Consider the following 26,183-nt stretch of genomic DNA (forward strand, 5'->3'; position numbering starts at 1 on the left):
GAAATAAAATTACTGCCAGCTCCTTGGTTGTGGAATTGTTAATAACTCTCTCACCTAAGGACAGCTTCCTATTATTTGCTTGAACTTTCGATAAGGTGACTGGATGTTACATATACATCTTGTTTTAGTGGCATATGGCATATAAATCATTCACAAAGAATATTGATGAATTATTCATTCAAACCAAAGACCAAACACTTTGCTAATTGTCCTGAGAGAGAGAGAGAGAGAGAGAGAGAGAGAGAGAGAGAGAGAGAGAGAGAGAGAGGGGTGGGGGAGAGAAATTAGATTCAGTAAAAGAGATTAATTTAACTGCAGTCTTTTCAAGATCTACCACAGGTAGTACTACACTAAAATAGCACAACACAGTTGTCTTATAACTACATAAAACTCATTTGTGAATCACAAGGGTTAGTTTGGATGCAAAGTCTGACTCCAATGTAGACTATTATACTAGGCAGTACTATCAGATTCATTCATTGGTAAATAAGCAATACAACAGATGATTGGCATTATAGGCCATAGTACTGTCTACAAGTCACTTCTGGTCACGTTTGATGTCACTTCTGCCTGCAGTGCACTGCAATGTGTTTGATACTCCTCACCCACTAGCTCCACCTCTGGATTTACATGGTACGTCTCTAACAGCAGACAAAAAATGTAATATATCATATAGGCACCTGAGGGCTGCCCCTTAAAGCTGCTGCCCAGGAGTAATTAACTGTACAAAGGGGATGTCATAGCAATACAGAAATTGAGACAGCTTCTATACTGCCCCTTTAATTCTAAGACAATTTGGAATACTAACATACAATAAACTTTTTGTGCTCTTTGACAGATAGAAACTTATGTTCAATTGAATGCTCTTTATGACATATTAATATTGTCAGAGGCAATTCGTATTCTGTTGCCACCCTGCTGCGGCTTTCGTTCACAAGAGAAACAGCATCTGAGGATAGAACAGGCCTATGTAAGAATACGATTGGTAGTAGTGTTAATCAGAAGAATTGAGATCAAAGTAAGGCAGAGGCAAAGGCAGGTAGTACAGCTTCACTATCCCTCTCTCGGCATCTGTTCCTCTTCATTCTCTCTTCACACAGTAGTTGGGTGTTAGACATTCATTGACAGTTAGATCCAATATATCTTATAGGGGGCTTCCTTAGAACTCACTCAAATAACTGATTCCAGTACAGACAAAATCTAACAAAATAACTGCCTTTTGCACAAATCCTGCATTTAGCGAAACATGATGTCTGGTGATTTTAATAGAGTGAGCTCTAATACATCTTCTAGGCAAAAGGAGCCCCCCCTATAAGATATATTGGATCTTATTGTCAATGAATATCTGACACCCAACTCCTACATGAAAAGAGAAAAGAAGAGAAACATATGCTGAGAGAGGAATAGTGAATATAAACTTGATTATTTCAGAAACAGTACCGAATTTTTTATTGATTTTATTTACAAAGTTTCTTATTTCAGTGTGCTAAAGTTTATATTAAATTTTCATTTTCGCGATAGTTCCCCGATAGTTCCCTTTTAAAGTTACAAGAAGCTGCTTGGTGCTGGAGTTGATGCCAATCATATTGCAAGCAGCAGTAGACAGTGTCGCAGTTCCACAAACCAGCAATTACATTAGATGAAGGTAAGTGAATGAAGGAAGGTCTTAGTAAAGATTAGAATTACTTATAGATCATGAAAGTATCAGAGAATTTATACATCATTGTTGTAGTTCTATTTAGAAATAATGTTCCCAAAAGTATAAAGTAAAGCATCATATTGCAGCATTACTTCATTCATCAGTCTGCAAACGGAAATTGGAGCTTACCAGGACATATGGAACAATATCATTTTCTGATCGTTACAACTGGCTCATATATTTTGACTCAAGAACTTCTCTGTAGAAACCCTGGTGAATTACCAAAGGTAGTTACTGTGTGACAAAATACCACATTCTTGCTGCAGTATGACATGATGTTCTGTATTATGTTATAAACATAATGCATTTTTTCCTATATCAAATGCCCAACAAAAGATTTGGCTGAATCACAAACTAAATCTGAAACTTAATTTACATATGCAAATTATCTAAATCATTGGGAAAATCAGAGAATGAAAAAGAACTGGCACCTTTCATAGTCCAGCAGTCGAAGTCACATTATTTTAAGAGTTTGGATTTGGTTCAGCCAGGCACTTGGTTTCAGCAGAATCTGAATAGTATGGCAAAAGAGGCTTCTGGGATATGGTGCATTGTTTATTCCCTCAATTTCTACCAGTATTATTCTACACAGGGAAGCTCAGAGGCTAACAAAGCCTTATTGCAGCTCTTTGTACCTGCTATGAAAATTGCCATGTATGGCCCTGTTTCACTAACCACACCTCTATGATGTCACACCAAGCCCACTGCCTGTTAGGCTGTGCCTTTTATTGATCCTTATACTGATGTTATGACCACAATTAGATCCCTAAGGGAGGCTATAAGGTGCTTTTGGCTTGCCACTGGTTGGTTAGGCAAGGATAGAACTGCAGACCGAGTCAAAAATTCCTTGGAGACTTTAAAGAAATAAAGCATAAAAATTTAGAATATACTTAGCACTTTAAATCTGCATTGGGCAAATCCACAGGGAAAAATGAAGGTATAGTATTCACTTTTCATGTTTTAAACCCCAGGCTATTGCCCCTGTAATATAGCCTATAATTCCATATTTATACTATCTTGCCATATAATAGTCTTTAATAAACAGTAACTACACTGCCATTTTTGTATAAAGTGTAAGGAGACCAATTATCATTCTCACAGTGACTTTATCAACAGCATAAGATAACCATAGCAATGCCAATTAAATCCAAGCAAGCCTTATCTACTGCATAGTGTGTTGCCAAACTGCATAGAAAACATGTATAATGGCTTCTAAAATGATGGTAACACTACTTTAAGCAGCATGGATATGAGTGGCTGAGGAGATAAGTGTGTGAACCCCTGCTTTAAAAGATTTGAGATGTGGTTTCCCAGTATTGTTCAGAACTACCTTCCACTCTGTGCTTGGCATTCCTTTAGCACTAATTGCTTTGTTTCCCGTGCTATCACTCTCAGATGACATCTTCTTTTCCCTTTTTTTTTAACTTAAAGGACAAGGAAAGTCTAAAATAGAATAAGGCTAGAAATGCTGTATTTTGTATACTAAACATAAGCATGACCTTACTGCACCACAAAGCCTAACAAATGATTTATGCTTTAAAAGTTGGCCACAGGGGGCTGTCATCTTGTAACTTTGTTACACATCTTTGCAATATCAAGACTGTGCATATGCTCAGTGTGGTCTGGACTGCTTAGGGATCGTCATCAATTATCAAAACAGCACAAGTTAAATAATATCTGCCAGAAGCCGATACAGCAAGACTGATCAGAATATACAGACTTCACTGGGTCCTGTGTTGTCATGTAATCTAATGTGGATTTTATAGTTTTTGTATTGTTTAAAGGACATGTAAACCCACCCCCATAAAAATGTGAAAAAAAATCAGTGAATGGCCTCTTTGAAATCTTTAGATAACTGCCACTGTTGTTAAAAGATTAACAGTGCATAATACCACTCACTCATGCATAATCTCGCTCACTCATGCACAATCCCACTCACTCATGCATAATCCCGCTCACTCATGCATAATAACAATAACTCATTCATAATCCCACTCACTCACTCACTCCCACTCACTCATGCATAATCCCACTCACTCATGCATAATAACAATCACTCATTCATAATCCCACTCACTCACTCCCACTCACTCATGCATAATCCCACTCACTCATGCATAATAACAATCACTCATTCATAATCTCACTCCCACTCACTTATGCATAATCCCACTCACTCATACATAATACATCATAATACCACTCACTCATGCATAATCTAGCTCACTAATGCATAATTCCGCTCACTCATGAATAATGCCACTCACTCATGCATAATCCCACTCACTCATACATAATACAGCATAATACCACTCACTCATGCATAATCTAGCTCACTAATGCATAATGCCGCTCACTCATGAATAATGCCACTCACTCGTGCATAATCCCACACATACACATATGAGTGAGAGGGATTATATGTATGAGGGAGTGGGATTATGGGTATGAGTGGGTTTATGCATATGCATGAGTGGGAATGAGTGGGATTATGAGTATAAATGGGATTATGCATATGAGTTAGTGGGATAATGAGTATGAGTTGGATTATGCATGAGTGAGTGGGATTATGCATATGAGTGAGTGGGATTGTGAGTTTGAGTGGGATTATGCACATGATTATGCATAATTATGAGTATGAGTGGGATTATGCATATGAGTGAGTGGGATTACATGTACACATGAGTGGAATTACAAGTATGAGTGGGAATATGCATATGAGTGATCGGGGTTATGCATGAGTGAGTGGGATTATGCATATGAGTGAGTGGGATTGCATGTAGGAGTGAATAGGATTACACATACTTGCTAATAAAGTTACATTACCAAAAAACTTCTGAGCAATGTCATCAGGCGTGGCTGGATATGCTAATATAAATGATGATGTAGCCAATAGAAAATGGCCGCCTGGTTGAAGCACATCTTGGATTTAGGAAAACACTACAGTGCAGGAGGGGATACAGATACTACCTGACCTGTGGGGAATATGTGCCCAAGCTAAAGACATGGTAAGGGTTTTAAAGGAAACATTAAAAAGAGGATGTAAAGGCAAAAATAAAATCCAATACAAATCTCTACACAGTCGCCGACTGCTCTACAGGGAAACAAAAAAAGCTGCTTGAATTCTGCATGACTGGAAAGTAAGGCGGGGGCTCCCCCTGCTGATCATAAGTATAATTGTTTCCCTGCCCAGCAGTTAGGGACCGTCTGACAATTCCTTTCCACAGCAGTAAATGAAGGAAGAATTTCACTGCATACAGTCAGGTTTCTTATAAAAATGGTACACATTTTTAATTAAAGTATATTGCAAATAGATTTATTTTTCATTAAAGAAAGTAAAAACTGGATTTTATTTTTTTGCCTTTACTTGTCCTTTAAGCTATTAGATATTTTGAAAGTCACATAAGACCACATGTATCTTTCTTTTCTTTCTATAGACATTTTGGGTGAACTGCTCAGCCATTAATTCTGTTAAGTAAACCTGTTTCAAATGCTTGCTCTCTCATCTACAAAGTGGAGCTATTTTGTGGCTCAACAAGAGAGGAGCTATAGGTGGGGAACACTGGTGTAAAATAAATCTATAAACTATTAATCCCTCCTTTAGCAATAACTTAATGATAATCCCCAGAGTGTTGTGTGGTTCTTAGAAGACCATTAGCAAATTTAATTAGAAATGCTACCTTAAATTAAACCTCTCTAAAACTGAAATGGTTCTCTTTCCTCCAACCAACACCAGTAGCATCCCCGAAGTATCCATCATAGTTAACAATTCCACTATCACCCCCTCTCCCCAGGCCCGGTGCCTTGGGGTTATCCTAGATTCTGCCCTGTCATTCACTCCTCATATCCAGTCACTTATTAAATCATGTCACTTCCACCTAAGGAACATATGCAAAATACGATCATTTATCACCCAAGACGCTGCCAAAATTCTTATTCACTCTCTCATCATATCGCGTCTAGACTACTGTAACTCTCTTTTAATTGGCCTCCCCCTCCAGAGACTGTCACCTCTCCAGTCCATAATGAACACTGCTGTGAGGCTCATACACCTCAGCAACCGCTCCTCCTCTGCCTCGACATTCTGTCAATCCCTGCACTGGCTTCCGTTACCTTTCAGAATCAAATTCAAATTAATGACACTGACTTTCAAAGCACTTCACAACTCTGCTCCACCCTACATCTCTGAACTCATCTCTATATACTCACCCACTCGCTTACTACGCTCCTCTACTGACCTGCTACTCAACTCTTCTCTCATTACCTCCTCACATGCTCGCATTCAAGACTTTGCAAGGGCTGCACCCCTCCTCTGGAACGCTCTCCCACGGTCTGTCCGACTTTCTCCCAACCTTTCTGCTTTCAAAAAATCTCTGAAAACGCACTTCTTTCGAGAAGCCTACCCTCACTCTGCTTAACTACCAAATGCAACACCACATACAGTACCACATTTCTCACCCACTTACTTCGATCTTGCCCACTCCCACACCTTGTGTATTACTCCCTTCCCTTTAGACTGTATGCCTATGCATAGGGCCTTCCTCACCTTTTTGTACCTGTATTGATTGTGATGTTTGTTACTCCATATATTCTATATATGTAATTCATGTGATGTAGTTGTATAATCACATTTACTTTACAGTGCTACGCAATATGTTGGCGCTATATAAATACATGTTAATAATAATAATAATAATAATAAAAGTTATTCAGATAGTTGTGTAAAGAGCAGATGTTTTCTCTGTTTTGCAAGCCTTGTATCAAATGTCTAATTAAAACTGATGTTGTTTTTTGAGGAAACCCTGATTTGCTTAGAAACCCCAGCAATCCACTGAGAATAAACAAACCCCTCCCTTGCCACAGTAACACTCTGCAGTACTTTTAGATATGGAGCAGCTCATTGTAGAGAAGCTTCTCAGTGGACTGCTGCCTTGTTGAGACATTGTTCTGCAGGACAGGAAGTAAAATGTTACTTTCATTTTTAGATTTTTGTCTGAAATGACAAAAATGACAAAAACCATATGGAATCACTTGCGGAATGCAGCATTAAACGACAAAGACTGAATAATACACTGGGGGTATTAAATCCTTTACATATTTTTACATGTTTTCCTTATAATAAATTGCACCTTTTCCCAGGGATCTCTTGTGCCATATTTGTTTTGCACATGTGCAGTAAAATAAAGATGCAATATTAACAATTCACATGCTCAAGTGTCTAGATTTATGACTCAGATGCAAAGGATCCCTGGGGTAAAGTAGAAGCATAATGAGCAGAAGAATAAGGGGCACAGCACTTACATAAAAGAAAAACCCTGGTTAAAAGGTTTGTATTTTAAAAGTGCAAAAAAAGTTGCCCCCCTCCCGCACCTGGTTTCATTCTGTCCCTTAGCAATGGTGCAACACTCTAATTGAACCCTAGAGCTACTGCTACATCCAAGTTGGAGGTAATTCCATGGTTAATTTTCATCAATATGTGCCCTGTCTCATAATCCATCAGAACAGGTTGGTGCTTGGACACATTGGTGCTGATTTGTGTCCACAATTGTGGACACTATGAATGGTGTCAGTGTGATCAGTTTTGCTTTAATCTTAGCACATTGCACTTTTTCTTGCGATGTTAAATGGGCCTGGCTTACTCAATATCACTTATAAATTTGTCCACAGAAGCATAAAATGTATAAGCACCTTTGGTCTGCCTATTTTGCACTGTGTTACATTGTGTGTGTTATACTAAATAAAGCTGATGTACCAATCTGGCAGATCATTGCCCAAATCAGTGTCATAACGAGGCCCTGCGACTGCAGGGACCAAGGGGACCTGGACCATGAGGTCCACTGTATGGTAGTTCACCGTCGCCTTTAGATTTGCAGTTTAAACTCTACTGGCTTGCTTATTTATTTGCAGGGGGCTCGGATTGATCAATGGACGCTTCTGGCCCAATGACAGTTAATGACTGAATAGAATGGGGAGGCAGCATTACTTTGAGGGTTTACTGGTGTATTTATATAGACCTTTCTGATAAAGCTTACTTAATTTTAGCCTTTCCTTCTCCTTTACGTTTTTATTGACTGGCAATATAATGAATTTTACTATTTTGTATAACACACACAATGTAACACAGTGCAAAATAGGCAGGCCAAAGGTGCTTATACATTTTATGCTTCTGTGGACAAATTTATAGTTCCTGTAACTGTACAGTTAAAGACAGCCAAAGAGATACACATTCAGAAGGAAAACAGAGATCATAAAGGAGATAGGAAAGGGCATCTAAGGCTTCTGATCTCTTTCCTGAGCAGAGCAGCATCAGCAGCACGTCTCTGTTTTCCTTCTGAAGTTATATCTCTTTGGCTGTCTTTGACTGTAGTTACACAAGATGACCAGCAGGTGTTGTTACAAAATGCATTATATTGGCAGCCAATAAAAAGTTAATCAGCTTAAAAACTAAAACACTGAAATAAAGTAAATTGGAAAAGTGCTTAAAAAATCAATGCTTAAAAAATCACCCTCACCATTGATTAGTAATCAATGGTGAGGGTGATTCTGGATTTGAATTGTAATCATGGCATGAATCTGAACCCTATAATTTCTGTTTATGCTTTATGAGTCATGATTCAGATACGAACTGGAGTTTAGAGATGCAGGACGTGGAATTACTATTACTTATTAAATCAGTTCTCTACTGCCACCATGGCTCCAGTACATAAAAAGGACAATATATAACAGGAATAGGATCAGTCAGGGCCGCCATTAGAAATCACGGGGCCCCGTACAACAAAATTGGTGGCAGGGGCCCCCTTATAAGTTAAAAAAAACTTGGGGCCCCAACAAAAAAAATTTTTAAAAAAAACTAAAAAATAAACAAACATTGGTGGCAGGGGCCCCCTTATAAGTTAAAAACAAATTGGAGCCCCAAAAAAAAATTTGGAAAAAAAAATTTTTTTTGAAAAAAAAAAAACTGGTGGCAGGGGCCCCCTTACAAGTTAAAAACAAATTGGGGCCACCAAAAAGAAAATTAATTTTTTTTTAAAAAAAAAAAACCCAAAAAAAAACAATGGTGGCAAGGGGCCCCTTACGAGTTAAAAAAAAAATTGGGGCCCCAAAAAAAAAGTTTAAAAAAAAAGATTGGTGGCAGGGGCCTATAGAATATTAAAATAATACATTGGTGGCCAGGGGATTAAAAAAAAAAAAAAACACAAACTGGTGTTCAGTAGAATTGAACTCATGGCTTCAGTACTTCAACTTCGCCTCCTTTCGTGACTTCGGGTCTTTTCACCGCTTCAGGACTTCAATTTCGGCTGTTTTCGTGACTTCGGGTCTTTGCGCTGCTTCAGGACTTCGGCTTCGGCTGTTTTCGTGACTTCGGGTCTTTTCGGCGCTTCGTGACTTCGGGACTTCGGCTTTTTCCGTGACTTCGGGTCTTTTCGGCGCATCGGCTTCGGCTTTTCGGCACTTCCGCATTCGGCACTCAAGAGGAATGACGTACGGCTCGGGCGCTCGTAAGGGGGGCCCGGATCTTCAAAAAAATGCAGCGCTGCCGGGCCCCCCTTCATGCCCGGGCCCGGTACGCTTGTCCCCCCTGTCCCCCCCTGATGGCGGCCCTGGGATCAGTTATCCAGAATGTTTGGGACCTGAGGTTTTCCAGAAAAGAGATTTCCATAATGCCGTAAAAATCATTTTGACATTGTTTTGCCATCAATATGGCTTCATGCAGCCTAGCTAAGATCAAGTACAAGGTAACGTGTTATTATTACAAAGAAAATGGAAATTATATTTCTAAATGAGAATTATTTGCTTAAAATTAACACAAACACACACACTATATACAGTTAGGTCCAGCATTAGCTGTCAAAGGATGGTTCATATATAAGGCAGAGGCCTTCAACGATGCCATCTCTATATGATGCCTTATGGCTCTCTGTGGAATATCAGGCACAGTTTTATGCACTGAATAAAAACTCTGATTAAAAGATGGCTAGATAGATAGATCAATTTCTAATCTAAAAGTTTTTTTTTAATATCCTTGTCTTTCCTGAATGCTAAGATGCAGTTGGTAAAATTCACATGTAGAAGACATGGTCACCATGTGCAGCAATGGGAATTCAGTTTATTTACTTAGCAACCTGTTAAAACCTGTTAAAATATGATTACTTTCTGTATCAATCTATTAACTACATCTATAACAAAAAGCCTATGGGGCAAATTCACTAACAATCGTAGTTTCGCCAGGCGCAACTTCGCCGCGCTTCGCCACACTTCGCCAGGCGTAGTTTTCGCCAGCGCTTCGCAAATTCACTAAAATCCGAAGTTGCGCACAGGGGTAGCGTAAGGTTGCGAAGTTGCGCTAGCGTTGATTCGCTAAGTAAAGCGAAGTTACGCTAGCGAAGGCCCACTGTCTAGGTAAGTTGCCATGAGTCAGGAAATGTAGGGGGGAAGGAGGGGAGCCCCAAAAATTTTTTCGATCTTTTTCAGCCTATCACCCATAATGTAGAAAACACGCCAGCGTGTTTTGGGACTTAGAAAAATTTTTGCCTTTTTTTGAAACAATCCCTATCTACTCTATTGCGCTTCGCCAGGTCTGAGGTGGCGAAGGAAGTCTAGCGTAAAAGGTAGCGTTCAGTACACTGCGCGCGTTAGTGGATTTGCGTAGTTACGTCGCTAGCGAAAATTCGCCAGGCGTAAGGGAGCGAAGTAACACTAGCGAAACAACGCCAGCGAATTTGCGCAGTAACGAAAATGCCAAACGCTAGCGAATTAACGCTTCGGCGCTTAGTGAATTTGCCCCTATGTCTCTCTTTATGGCAAAGTGTTGCCATTCTGCTTAAGAGAAGGGATAACCGGTAGCTCAATCTCACGTGAGCCTGCAGCTTCTTTTAGATAGAGGAGAAACTGCACACAGACACCATGCTTCTCTCGCTTCAAGAATACATACATTTATTAACACTTCTGCATTAGCAGACAAATATCATGTCACATGAGACTGTATCAGTATCAGATCAGTATGGGATCTGTATGACAGCATACCCATTAATACATATCTTAACACAAGGTTTTAATTTGCTACATGTTTACTTGTCAAAAACAAACACAAACCTAAAAAAGCTGATTGATAGACATTAGATATATAGTCTCAATTCTGTCAACTGCTTGAAATTGCTTATTGTCTCTAATCTATGTTTCATCTCTGTACATATCCCAGTACAAATGTAAGAAACTCTTGTTAGGCCCAACCTCCAATACATAGACCAATATACAAGCCATGCCCTTATTATTATTATTATTTATAACAAACTTCGATGGCTGACTCGAGGGCTATAGGAAAAGTAAAGAAAAACAGTAAGTTTATTATTATACAGGTATATATAGGACCTTTTATATAGAATGCCTGGGACCTGGGATTTCTTGATAAGGGATCTTTCAGTAATTATGGTAACCAAACCTTATGTCTATGAATAAATGTTTAAACATTGAATAAACCCAATAGAATTGTTTTGCCTAAGGATTAATTATGCCTTAGTTAGAATCAAGTAGAATGTTCTGTTTCATTATTACTGAGAAAAAAGAAATATCTTTTTAAAATGTGATTTATTAAGTCTACTGGAGATGGCCTTCTAGTAATTCAGAGCTTTCTGGATAACAGATTTCCAGATAGATCCCATACCTGTGTATCCTCATATCTTAAATTATATATATTCTCAATATCCTATTTCCATAACAAAGAAATAAATACAAACTTTCACTGTTCAACCTGCAGCTGGCTGGAAAAAAGCCAATTACTAAATGGTTGCTACAGGTTCCAGCTCAGGTACAAATCTGCCCAGTGTTTATAAATGAAGGTTTGTCTGGCGTTACCCTGTAGGAGGATCATAACATCATAACATTAACAATTGATCTTATTAAACTGTCATTTGTTACTAGCTGGAGATACAATTTTTCAGTATGAAGTGTATTTTGGAAAGGCCAATATGTGCAGAGTTGCTATTAGTGCTGTGTAAACCTTCTCCAGATTTTGCCTTGCTTGGATCAGGATGGCTGAATAAAAAGGCTTTGATCTCTGGCCTTGTGAATGGACCCTAGAGAAGTGCCTTTCACTCTTGATGACAGTCCTTAACCTGAGGCTCTTTAGATGTTTCAGAACTAGAAATGACAATTTTAGTTCTAAAGCTGATGCAAGGTCTGAGATTGGCTCAGGGTTATGTTTCAAGCACTGCTCATATTTACCATTAAATAAAATGGGCTTCAATATCTTGATTGCACAGGTTTCCTGTTTTTTCTTTCTTCCATTTAAAAATGGATCATTTTAGCAGAGATCCTCTGAGTTAGAGCAATCATTCTGAAGCACTTTGCTGCAGTCTGCTTGATAATTATCCCCATATGAGTCAAGAGCTATCCTTATGTATTGCAGCACTGTGTTCCTCTATTTTGTTAATCTGTGACATGCTGTTCTCTGCTGAAATACAGTCAGGTTCCATGAATACAATTCATTTAGATTTTATTTTTTTTTGAGTTTCTTTAAATTATATTTTTAACTAATTCATTCTGCTATATTTTGGGACTCATTATTTATAGAAGAAGCCAGCTTCTAAAACAAACTGTATTTTAGCATTTTGTGCAAGTATTTACTGTATAAATGCATGCCAAGAAAGTTTACTTTGACTGTGCATGGAAATAAAGTTTAAACAACGAACTAGCCTGCAGCTAAACAGTCACCTCCAAAGTTCCTTATACAGAAATAATGACTAATTTAGGTGCTGCTAAGGCTCCCTAAAACCTGTATTCAGAACAGTAATTTCTGAAGCTTTTGGCAGAAAACATGAGAAAATAGGTATTTATGACACAGATGGATCCACATGAAGACCTGTTCTGCTCAATGGGGGTTACAGTATATAGAAATTTTACATTTTTAGCGATTTCTGAGATGTGAGCAGTTTTAGGCTTCTACCATTAACATAACTAGGCTCGCATGGGCCCTGGTGCAGGATTTGCATCTGGGCCCCCCTCCAGCGACACTACAGATAATAATCAAATAATACCTTGTACTTGATCCCAACAAGCTTCACAAACTCATATTTATTGCAAAGCAATTCTACTGGGTTTATTAAAGGAAAATAAAAAAATAAATTATACATTTTATAAAAGGGACGAATACGTTTTACCTGCAACTTACTAGCTGCTTTCAAAGCTAGTCAGGTGATCCCACTGGTGTCTAATAAAAGGGCAGCCAAGTTTGGGAGTTTTACTTTGAAAGCAGCTAGTAAGTTGCAGGTAAAACGTATTCGTCCCTTTTATAAAATGTATAATTAAACCATAGAATTCTTAATGAATCAGATGAAAATTGAGCATAGGACTGGCCAGATATGGGATGACTTTGACGTAGTTGGCCATCTTAAATATATTGCAATATATGGACAAACAATCCCTGTTTTGTTTAAAGGGTAAGGCATTTTTCAGTAGCAGTATGCACAAAATGTCTCTGTCTTAAATATATTGATAATGGGTTGAGTGCAGAGGAATCTTGTATTTGTCTATATGTATTTTGTGGTCACACCCTCATTGCACCCCCGCCTAATGTTTTTAAAAACTAGTGGTGAGCACAACTTTCCCTTGTTTGTTATAGTTCTACAAGAGCAGTGACCAGCTCCATGTTGTAGCTCCCACCCCCTCCAACTATAGTCAGGTGATCCCACTGGTGTCTAATAAAAGGGCAGCCAAGTTTGGGAGTTTTACTTTGAAAGCAGCTAGTAAGTTGCAGGTAAAACGTATTCGTCCCTTTTATAAAATGTATAATTAAACCATAGAATTCTTAATGAATCAGATGAAAATTGAGCATAGGACTGGCCAGATATGGGATGACTTTGATGTAGTTGGCCAGCTTAAATATATTGCAATATATGGACAAACAATCCCTGTTTTGTTTAAAGGGTAAGGCATTTTTCAGTAGCAGTATGCACAAAATGTCTCTGTCTTAAATATATTGATAATGGGTTGAGTGCAGAGGAATCTTGTATTTGTCTATATATATATATATATATATATATATATATATATATATATATATATATATATATATATATATATATATATATATATATATATATATACACAATCATAAGGAAACCAGCACTCATCTCAGTTTGGTAAGATTATTTCATATGCATAAACATAAATACTCTTACCTATACTCACACCTATACCCACACACATACATACACACTTTACAAGTGTGCATTTATACATACAACTTTACTGTGCCTTTAAAAAAATGTCTCTTAAAAGCTTGTGGCGGGGGAGGATCTAGCCCTCAGACTGAAACCAAGGTTCAGGAGACATTTACTTCAAGTAATACTACTATACAGAGAGGTACACCTTTTATACTATGACTAGAGGTAAATAAGTTAGGGACCACCATGTGTGGTTTACCTTGATGTGGTATGGTGGCTTGTCAACTTTATGGTCATAACTTGTAACTAAAAACCCCTGTCTTTGTGAACACATGCATTTGCATATATACTGAATTACTTAGACAGGAGACCAGGGAATGTGCACTGCTTAATTGGCCAAGTCAGTAGCTCTTCCATTGCACTTTAATACATTTTTACCTAGCTTTAGGAGTGCTCCCACAACCCCCTTTTTGTATTTGAAAGATTATTTTGTAAGCCACTTAATTTGATATAAACTGTTGCAACTGTAGCAGATATAATCTGTTTTAGTAGACTTATGTGGTGAGCTAAATTACAGAAAGACCCCCTTTCCAGAAAACCTCCCAAGCATTTTGAAAATAAATCCCGTTCTTGTACAAAGAATTTTATCTAAAACACAAGTGGATGAAGTGATTAGAAGAAAAATTAGGAAATAATCTAAAATTGAAAAGCATGTAAGTAGCAAGACTAAAAATGTCACAAGTACAGCTTAAGTTATATCTTGTTGTAATTTAATAGACGTAAACAATAGATAATAAGTAGCTGGTCTAGACATGAAAATATTCAATTCAGAGTGAAGTATATATTGGTTATATTGAAAAGTGGCCCATCTTCTGAAGACTGTGGAAAGGAACTTTCCCTCTGTTTATGTATTGCTATCTCATCCTTACGTACAAGTTCTTGCTCTTTCCTGTTCATTCCTTTACTTTTGTTATTTTTTTTTATGTTTCTCCTTTTCTCCCCTCAGAGAACCATAATATTGCATTTGTACTTTTCTGCATGTGCCCCTAAACAAGACCCCTGTATATCAGGTTGAAACCAGGTGGGTTTTTTTGCTTAATTTGAAATACATTTGCCTAATTTTCTTATCATGTACCCTGTTCCTGTTTCTTTTTTATTATATATCATGGGGACTTACAGTGAACTCCCTGCCCTAAAGACTGATGGTGTGGCATAGAGGGCAAGGCAGAGGGGAATACATATATAGGGCTTCTGCTGAACTAAACTGAATAACAGAAAATCTGCTGTTCGTGTTATTTCTTAAGCTAAACAGGGCAAACATTAAAACATGGTCCCTGTGCAGTAGATAATTAGATTGCCAGTGCAATTATAAACCCTCTGCATAATATACTCCTTTTAACAAAATAATCACAGCAAAGGGGGAAGGCAATCACAGAGACCAAACATGTAATACTTTCAGTTTTCCTGTTTATCTCCAGAATTTACAAAAAACATGTTTTTTTGAAATTAAAACAATAAGGCAAAAGGTATGTTCAGCACAAGTCCTATTCATTGCACTCATGTTGAAGAAGGGCTGTAGTGCCCCTTTAAGATATTAGTAGCCACCATCTTTTATTTCAGAACATTTAAGCGTCTTCTTTCTAACAAATATGTGGTACTGCAGAATACAAAAGAAGCACAGTGATGGAGGCATAGTTATTCTTTTTTAGCCCAGCAGATACATTTACATTACAGCCATTTACATGAAACAGGAGACAGTACAATAGCTTCTAGAGCATTATGACCAAATAAATGTAGAAGGTAAAAGCTTTAGAAAGAAAGTACAACACAGCGTGCTGCATGTAGAGACTAGTACTGCTACAATAAGCTAAACATTAGAATATTCTTGTTTTCTGTGTCAGTGTCTAATAATGGTATTTACACCTCGTGCTGTGACATTTCAGCGCATTTTAGAGGTGAAAGAATCTTTCAAAGAGAAATATGAAATGTTAAAGATGAAGAAAGAGAGGTATAAATGAGCATTATTTACAGTAAAGATATAAGGTCACAATTTTTTTTTAACTCTTTATAGTCCAAAGCAAAGTCAACAGACAGTAACCTGCAGAAGGGAGAAACAGGAAGTTTCACAATGTTCAGGGGTATTGTTTTCTTTTAAGCCGGATCACCGCATGTAATGTGTTTTACATGCAATGATCCCCTTTTTTCAGTATTACAAGGTATTGTCACCAGTGGGAGATATACAGCTATATCTATCATTGCCCCTAAATGTTTTGCATATGTGGTATATCTGAGAAACTGCTGCTCCACGGAAACGGTACTGATCAGTCTGCAGCAAAGCAAACACACGTATACACTTTACTTCTCTTTTTTAATTAGATGTCATTTTCTACTTTGGTTTCCAAATGTACCTCTATTTTTATAGAAGAGAAATATAATATTTCACATGTACAGTAGATCTTCTTTCTATCTGCAAAAATCCAGTATTAGGACATGGTAATAAAAAGGACCTCTTTTTATGCATAAATATTGATATATATCAACCAAAGCAACTGAAATGGCTTTCTTGCAAGAGCTTGCAATTCAGATTTATTGATAAAAGGAAGCCAGTTGGTGTAAATGTTATCTACATATTGCAATTACATGTTATAATTTAGGGAATGGTTTTCCTGCTACCACTTTTAATGAAGTGCACATTTTGGCTACTGACAGTTCCCAGGAATGTGATAAAACAATCAGATCAGGAGATGTTTCTCCTTGTGCTTGTCAGACGGCTCAGTTTTATAGGCTATTGTCTGTGCTTTCATAGACAATTGAATTCTTGGCGTCTGGCCTACAAATTAGGACAGTACAGAAGGAAAAGGAGCACAATTGTATTTGAGCACAGTTGTATTTGAGCAATAACCTAATGCAGTGCCAAGAATGACAAGATTTCCTGCTGTGTGCTGGCATTCCAATGGGTTAAGGCAAAAGAGTAACATGATTCAACAAAATGTAATATGTTTTAACCGAAATGCCATGCAGCATACACTAAAGGCCTGGTTTATTTTCCTGTTCATAGATCACTGAGGTCACTGCAGAAAACATTACATTTAAAAATAAAAAAAGTGACATCGCCACCCAACAAATATTACATGCCACTTGCATGGCACTTCTTAAAGGAGAACTAACCCCCCCTACCATAAGCCGTGATGTGTTAAAAAAACCCTTTTAAAATTCTGGCCCTTAAATGCAGAGAAGCGCAGTGGAGTTCCCAGTCGCCATGTTGCGGATTTTCGTTTAGTCTTTGTGGTCTCTTCGCTGACACCATGCACAGCTGGGTCAAGTCAGGAATCGACTTCAACTGCACATGCGCAAATCAGCATTGAGACCCGAAGACTACAAAAAAACAAATGGTTGGTGCTCATACCCCCAATATACCATAAACCTACCCTTAAATCCATATGCCATCTCCTCCCCTGTAGATAACACTGCACCCCCAGCACATTAAACACCTTAGGGGCTAACAACAAATGCTAACAAACCGTCAGAACAACCCCTACCAGGCTCATGTCCCACAGGGTACAGAGTAGGGCAGGCAGAGTATAGCACACACAAGGAGTATAGGGCAGGCAGAGTATGGCACACAGGGAGCCTATGGCAAGCAGAGTATGGCACACACAGGGAGCCTTGGGTAGGCAGAGTATGGCATACCCAGTGAGTATTTGCCACAGGGAGCCTAGGACAAGCAGAGTATGGAGCACACACAGGGAGCATAGGGCAGACAGAGTATGGCACACACAGGGAGCCTAGGGTAGGAAGATTATGGCACACCCAGGGAACATAGGGCAGGCATAGTATGGCACACACAGTGAGCATAGGACAGGTGGAGCAATGGGCTAGCAGAGTATGGCACACCCAGGGAGAATAGGGCATGCAGAGTATGGCATACACACACAGGGAGCATAGGGAAGGCATAATAGAGCAGATGCAATGGAAACCTATCACATACAGCGACATGATGTTGGTGCCCCTCCAGCAGTTTGTATAAGGTGTGAACAGGTGAAAAATGTGGGCACTTATAGGGCTTTAAGGGTGTGAACAATAGAGGTGCTACACGTGTGAACAATGAGGAGGGGTTATAGGTGTGAACAATGCAGGAGCTACAGTGTGCATTTGAGGTGTAAACAATGCAGGGGAAATTAATCTCAGTACTGATATCTTTTAAATCTTATACAAGGTAAGGAATCACAGCAGGCAGATTTTCATGTGGGGGCCACATAAGAGGGGTGGCCCGCGGGTTACCAATTGGACAACCCTGTCTTAGAGTATGCTAGGCACTATAGTTCTGACACAGCCAGCTGGAGCAGAGCAATTCTACAGCCTATTGAGGATCAACATTTTGCGTAACTTTTATTGACTGATTCTTGCTAACAGTGAGGAGTAGGGTTGCTGCATTTTTGTTTTGGAGAAAACTGGCAGAAGGCGGGGCCAATAATGTATCCGGGGTGGGCTGGTGATGTTGGGGGGTGGGTCTGATAAAGTCAGGGGTGGGACTGATGATTTGCTGATCGCCATGTCATTAAATTCTGTGTCCTAATTTGGAAATCCGGACAGGCACTTTTCCCCTGGAGAGCCCTTTCAAAAGGTGTCAACCCTAGTGAGGACTCTGTACTTATCATGGCACTTTGTACTGAATACATTTTTCCACCACCACAACTAGTACAAAGCAGTATTAAAATGTATACATGTGGTTGCAAAAAAGACCTCTAGATATATGTGGTCAACTCATGAAAAACATGCAAATTCTGAGAGAGAAAAATAAAAACACGTTTTTATGTGACCAAGGGAAATAGTTTTTGAGTTTTGAAACATCATCTTGCCACGGTCTAATGAAACTTGTGAACTTTGTCTCAACTACTTCCCAGTCTGTCGCATATAAATTAATGTTGCAATATGTTCATTTGTTTGAGGGAATAATATAGCCACATAGCTAACACCGTAATTATGAGAGAGCGTCACATGACTCCAACTACAGATGATATTATCCATGACCTCACCCAGGCTTAAATATTTTGAAAATTTGACTTAAAAGCAGGTTATCAGAAACTTGAACTACATCAAGAAAGCAGATACATAACAACATTTTCTACATATGCTGGGCTGTGGAGATACACACAGCTGAGTTTCAGTGTATATTCTGATTGGTGACATATTCCATGATGCAATACAGCAAACTTTGTCTGGACTTTCAGGTGTAAAAAAAACTTCAGTGATGACATCTTAGTGTATGGAGCAACCCAGAAGGAACACGATGACTGTGCTGTTTAAAAGACTCCATTCCAAATGTTTAACATTTAACTGCAACAAGAGTGAATTTATCAGCTTGGATTTTATGGTTTTATTTTCTCTGGGGAAGGTGTATCTGCAGACCACAGAAAGGTTGCAGCTATTCCTGATGCAAGTGCTTCCAAAGATGCCAGCAAAATATGTAGTTTCCATGGAATGGCTAACTATTGCTGTTCTTTCACTAATTTTTTTTGCAGGTTGTAGCTCCACTGAGAGAGCTTACAAAAAAAGGTGAACCATGGCACTGGGGAGACACTGAGGAAAATGCTTTCCAGACTTTAAAAAAAGCAAGTAAGTGGGTTATGTCATATTTCAATCCTTGCAGTATATGTTGGCCCAGTCCAGTGGGCCTTGGTGCCATGCTAACACAGAAACACAAAAGTATCATATATCATTGCATATTGCAGCCATTTACTCATTGATGTAGAAAAGTGATATTCTCAAACAGAGGGTGAAGCTTTGGCAATAGTGTGGAACTGTGAATATTTTCACTTGTACTTGTATGGGAGTCCCTTCACTCTAATGACAGATCACAAGACACTATAGCTGATCTGGAATAATCCCAAATCTAAACCACCAGCCAGAATAGAGAGATGGGATTTACAACTAATGCCATCAGGTAAAGAGAATCCAGCAGATTACATGTCACAACACTCCATACCTTCTTCATCATCACAAAATTCCAGAGAATGTAAAGTAGCAGAAGAATATGTCAATTTTGTATCCAACCATGCTGTCCCAGAAGCTCTTACAGTTTAGGAACTTCAGGAAGCCACATTCATAGATCCTGTATTACAAGCACTTGCGAAACTGATGCGCAATGGCAAATGGTACACTATAGACAGAAACAGCGCATTCAGCAAAGCTCATGACATTCAAATGAGTTGCAAAGGAGCTTACAGTAAATTATGAAAACAGAGGTAGTCGAATACTTGTCCCATACTGTTTAGAAAACAGTTGTTGTCTTTAGCACACAAAGGACACCAGGGTTAAGTAAAAAAATTTTACATAACCCCAGGGACTTCAAAAAAGTTTCTTGCATGTCTTTTTTTTTAAAAAAAAACTCTTTAATTATTGTGCAGAATAGATAGTTTATAGATTGAGGAGTTTACAGTAGATTGCTAAAGATATAAATTGCTATAAGAAAATTGATGTTTTAAACTAACTTTTGGTGGATCTTATATAAATGTGACAGTTGCCCTTCAACTGTCTTGTATTATTTGGAGTATGGAAGAAAACCAGATTACCTGGGGGAACCCATGCAAGTGTAAGAAGTCACCAATGCAAGGCACTGCCCCACTGTACTGCTTAGACATTAAACAGTCCATAGAGTTAAAGGGATACTGTCATGGGAAAAAATTTTTTTTCAAAATGAATCAGTTAATAGTGCTGCTCCAGCAGAATTCTGCACTGAAATCCATTTCTCAAAAGAGCAAACAGATTTTTTTATATTCAATTTTGAAATCTGACATGGGGCTAGACATTTTGTCAATTTCCCAGCTGCCCCTGGTCATGTGACTTGTGCCTTCACTTTAGGAGAGAAATGCTTTCTGGCAGGCTGCTGTTTTTCCTTCTCAATGTAACTGAATGTGTCTCAGTGGGACATGGGTTGTTACTATTAAGTGTTGTTCTTAGATCTACCAGGCAGCTGTTATCTTGTGTTAGGGAGCTGTTATCTGGTTACCTTCCCATTGTTCTTTTGTTTGGCTGCTGGGGGGGGGGAAGGGAGGGGTGTGATATCACTCCAACTTGCAGTACAGCAGTAAAGAGTGATTGAAGTTTATCAGAGCACAAGTCACATGACTTGGGGCAGCTGGGAAATTGACAATATGTCTAGCCCCATGTCAGATTTCAAAATCGAATATAAAAAAATCTGTCTGCTCTTTTGAGAAATGGATTTCAGTGCAGAATTCTGCTGAAGCAGCACTATTAACTGATTCATTTTGAAAAAAATTTTTTTCCCCATGACAGTATCCCTTTAATGTCTTAAAAACTATAGGTACTAGAGAAAAGTACTTCTTAGATATTGGTTTCCCATTAGACTTGCACTTAGAAAGAGACTCTGTTAGAGAAAGTTGCAACACCTGCTCAGATATTAAAAACAGAGATATCAGCTGTGAGAGCGCTGATCTGCTAAATGGTGTGAAACATGGTTAAAAGCTTTGATGAAACCTCTGACGCTTACATAGAAAGCTGCAGCATTGCTGCAATATACAAGAATATACATAAGGGAATGAACTAAATGCATCATATTTATCTTGAAGAGATTAGGCTTCAGCTCAGATTTTTTACTGTAGCTGGATCTGTGCAACTGGGTCACAAACATCCCTTCATTCAATAAGACAAATGCAAATTGATGCATGGATGTATATCAAAGACAATGGTTATATTTATGCACACTATTGGAAACTCAGCATTATACCTTGCCTGCTGCTGAATGTATAGGTTTCTGGACAGAACTAGGTCATATGGAATGCAATGCATAAACATACCAATATGTTTTAGAAAAATTGAAATTCTTTTTTTAAAATGTTTCCATGTATATTAGCTTAAAGAATGTTTGCTTAAAAAGAAATATTTGCTTCTAACACAAATCCATCTATCTGTGTAAAAAAAAAAATCTTTGTGGTCACAAGCTTTTCCTCACAATTGCACAGTGCTATTTCTGCCATGAGCTAAGGTGAAGAAGAACTTAGCCTTAAACAGCATTTAGCAACTTTATGTAAGGTTGCTGCCCTAGCCTAGCCAGTCTGCCACTGGCTAGGCTAGGGTATGTTGTAATTAGGGCAAATTAACAATAAACTGCTCTCCCTTCCAACCCCACTACCAACATATACTTCTCTCAGACATCCCCTGATCTACTCATTCTCTGCTTGATGATGTCCCCCTACCACCAGGCTTGTATTGTACCATTTGCTGCATTCCATCTTCTTTTTTTATAGAGGAGAAATTATTTTATTCTTAAATTGTATTCTTAAATAAGTAAAACAGACAGTGTTTAAGGCTTTGGATAGTCCACCATTGGTACTAGGTAACAGCCAAAAAAAGTCAATACTCACCTTCAGCCTCATTTGGGAAAAAAAGATGGGTTGTTACATTCACAAGTCAATAGGCACTCATTAAAGTGTTTATTTTGCCAAAAATATACCTAATTAGATTCTTCACTAATTACATTCCATGAGAAAGCCAAAGTGCTATGGGATGGCCCCATACTTTGATCCTAACTGTGCAGATAAAGAATATTTTGTCAACAGAATGGAGAAAAGTTAGAGTTACATGGAGAAATGCTTGCGTGTGTACAGTTAGCCTAAAAAATATCTTATCAAGGTTATTATTTCTGAATGTGTCTTTTTGCACTTGAAGAGCCATATATGCAACCCAACACCTACCAACAACCTTATAAAAAGAGTAGCTGTATGAGACACTCACCCACTGAGCACTACTATAAAGTCCATGACGTTCCAACCATTCCGGAGATAAGAACCTTTGTGAAAAACCAGTCCCAGAGCGACAATTTTAATCCCAGCTTCAAAGCAAAATATCCCAATAAAGTAGGGCTCAGTCTTTTCCTGCAAACAAAAGGTAGCAAGAAAGAAATAATAGTCAAGGAGCAGACAATGTGAACAGTGAACAGTGAAATGTGAAGTTTCCCCAATTGAACTGAGCTTTCATTAAGTTATCAGTGAATAAATATTATCATAAAGATAAAATAAGTCCATTAATGAAATTTGTTTTTAATATTGCAGATATTAGTGCGAATATTGCAAACTCTTACTGACATGAAAACTGCCTAAGCTAAAATGAATCGCTTTATCGACTGCAAGCCTTATGTGCATTAGCTGAGTGACGTTCAAGGTGTCTACAATGGTCTTGTCATGGAAGGGTTAGTATAGCGTCAGTATAGCGTCAGTATAGCTCTGTGCTACACTATGCATAATACTAGAGCAGGTTGCTCATTAAGGATATCATTCCCTAGTAATTTGCCTAGTGCACAATATCTTTTTTTCCATGTTTAAACTAACAGTTCTCCCTGGGCACAAATAAAGGCATTGGATATGTCTTGCCAATTTCTAAAATGTCATTGGAATGGCTTTTAGGGTATTGCAGAGGGAGCATTAGAACACAGAACACTTTTAGCACCTTGCTGTCCTAACCACAAAGAACCATTTGCACCATTTTATTTAAAAAGTTAAGTTCCTCAAGTCTAAAGAGGACAATGCAGTTTGAAAAAAAAAGATTCCTAGCTATCTGTAATGTCTTCTAATGTTCACTTAAAGAGTAATAATGTCCCCTCGCAAGTGTCTTTTCTCCAGAGAAAACAATTGCAACCTTCACAGTCTTTCTTCATAGTTTAATTCTTTCATTTATCATTTTATCACTTATATGCACGTCTCTGCACTCTTTAAAGTATATTAATATCCTTATATAGGACTGGGGCCCAAAACTGGATGCACAGGTAACAAAAAGGTCAGGACTGGTGAGGGAGTGGGTTGGGTTTGGACAGATCCTGGGTGGTGTTTTGGCTTAATGGGATGTGGCCAGGTGGATCAGGGGTACAACCATTTGTGAGTTGTTTTTTTTTATTGGGGCCCCAATTTGTGTTTTGGCAGAGTCTACCTCTCATGACCCCAGGAGACTAGTGGGCTAATTATTGGGGGACCCTGGGAAGGGCCATGATATGGGGCCCCCATCATTACTGATAAAGCTCTGCCAATCATGTTGGTAGAAAACATCTTCACAACATGATAATACCAACACAATGATTCACCTTGTTGACATTATGTACTTTTTGGTGTATATCACTGACATGAAATCTCAAATAAATACATTTTACTTCATTTACTTAACACAAAAAATTGAAATTCCAAGGGGTTGTACTAGGCAGTATACATATAGTATGTTTTTATCCCCCATAATCTTGCCTTCCTGAAATGCACAGGCCCCTTATAAATACATTAAAAATAAATTATTAAAATAAATTGTGAATACAATGCAAAATAAACAAAGATGTGACAAATATTACCTGTTGTCAGACCAAGGATCAGTGCTTTGTACTTTCATTAACATGTAAGCAAACTTAGCCTAAAACTCTCAGCATTGATAATTCCCTCTTAGGACAAGACAAACTATTCTTTACATTGATCTCTTTGCAAAGGTCTTAAGAGGTGCCCTTTTGAAGAGCTGTCAATTTTTTGCTTTTGGTTAGGACAAACATTTGTAAAATGCCAAAACACATCAGATCGCTCTTATTGGATTAGTCAAAAAGGCAGGCAATGATTTAAACTTACTGAGAGAGCATCAATCAACTTTATCTTGGGAGCAACTACTAAAAGCAAAGCAGAGGAAACATAAGTAGTGTAGTGTATAAAGGGACAAGAGGCTAATGAGGGGAAAGAGCAGTGGCTTTGGACAGCGGCACACAGAGAGGGTTATTGCATTTTATTTTGAAAAATATTAAATTGTGAAATGCAAATTTGCATTCTTATTTGTTCAAATTGTTTTTATCTTTGCAACTTTCATAACATTATCCTTCTGTTTTGCAGAGGAGTTTCACATATAGTTGAGCAGCAACTACTCTAGCTGTGCTTTTAAACCCAGAGGGGGAGCTTCAGCCTGTAGGCATTCAATGAACACAAAATAATTTGTAAAAAAGTGTTTTCTTTCAAGGATTTGTGCTAGTTTGAATACAATGTCCTGTTCATGAAACAAGTCTATGGGTTTATTTTTGGCACATGCAGACATTATACCTTTTGCTATGTGTCATATCCTGGGTGATTATCATATGTTTGGGCTGAGATCACATGCTTTACCTATATGATAAATATCAATACAAATGTTATTATTCTTTCTTAATTATATATAGAAGAAGAGTGTGGTAGAAATAACTTACCAATCTGCGAGACATTGGAGTCTTGTCATCACCTGGAAGATGCTGTTCCAAAGCCAGGACAATGCAGTTTGCAATAATTGTGGTAAGGATCATGTACTCAAAAGGAGTGAGACAATAATTAAGGAAAATAGACTCAAATGGATATAATAAAAACATGACTGGTTCACATTCAAGTATAAAAGACAGTATGATGATTTAAGACCTATGTCATTCAAATTTTCAAAATTTAAAATTCAAACACTTCCTGGTTGAAAATGCAACCTATGCCATCTTGCTGGTTGGAATACACTGGGAATTTTGTAGACAAAACACAAATCTCCACAAACATATCACACGTGCTTTTTAATGTCATATAAAGTGTCAGTATAAAATAACTGATGCCCTGCCTAATAAAAAAGATCCCACAAAAGCTCAATTGCCAACCAGGGAGACCTACTTTGCCTCTCTTAAAGTCATATATGAAAAGAACAGCATCTCTAAATGAAATCTGATTAAAAGAAATATAAGGCTGGTCAATAGAAGTGCTCAGCTATTACAATGTGTGCTCTAGGTGCCCATGCCTCAGACCAGTAATAAGGAGTGAGTGACAAAGACAAGGGTAATTAAGAGGGCTCTCATGTTAACCCATGTAGACAAGTGCAGTATTTTTTTTTTAATTCCCAAATTATTGGGTTACCTACAGCCTTAAGGGTATATTTATCAAAGAGTGAAGTTAGAGATCACCAGAGTTCTCTAGAGTGAAATACCGCCTCTCTCCATTCATTTAAATTGTATTTTTAAAGGCATATTTATCAAAGGGTAAACTTTCACTTTCATCCTTTAAAAATGCCAATGCCATATTGTATATTATATGGGATAACATGAGTGCCTGCTCAACTACCTTAGTCTTTAGCCATCATAAACAAAGAAAGAAATATATGGAGCACACCATGGCCAAGGTTAATAAATGTACAAAAATACACTTTATTAATATCTTATACAAAAATAATAACAATATGTTTAAAAACACATACACACGCCAAACTAGCAAAATAACTGAGCATAGAGGGCTAGGCATGAGGCCTGGAGTCTACTACATTTGCCATAAACTTTTTCCCTTTGGAACCTC

General features: G+C 38.0%; 1 protein-coding gene across 2 annotated transcripts in view; it reads right to left on the reverse strand.

Annotated features, from left to right (window-relative positions):
• The window catches only part of LOC108715639 (voltage-dependent R-type calcium channel subunit alpha-1E), a 278,548-nt gene that overhangs the window by 82,698 nt on the left and 169,667 nt on the right, over positions 1 to 26,183 (reverse strand). For both annotated transcript variants that reach the window (XM_041561513.1, XM_041561512.1), the window contains exons 3-4: positions 25,076 to 25,181; positions 22,615 to 22,754 (exon numbers count right to left, since the gene is read on the reverse strand). In XM_041561513.1, the coding sequence (XP_041417447.1) occupies positions 22,615 to 22,754; positions 25,076 to 25,181 (246 nt within the window). The remainder of the gene's footprint in view (positions 1 to 22,614; positions 22,755 to 25,075; positions 25,182 to 26,183) is intronic.

This window comes from Xenopus laevis, chromosome 4S (assembly GCF_017654675.1).
Source record: "Xenopus laevis strain J_2021 chromosome 4S, Xenopus_laevis_v10.1, whole genome shotgun sequence".
Taxonomy (NCBI): Eukaryota; Metazoa; Chordata; class Amphibia; order Anura; family Pipidae; genus Xenopus; species Xenopus laevis.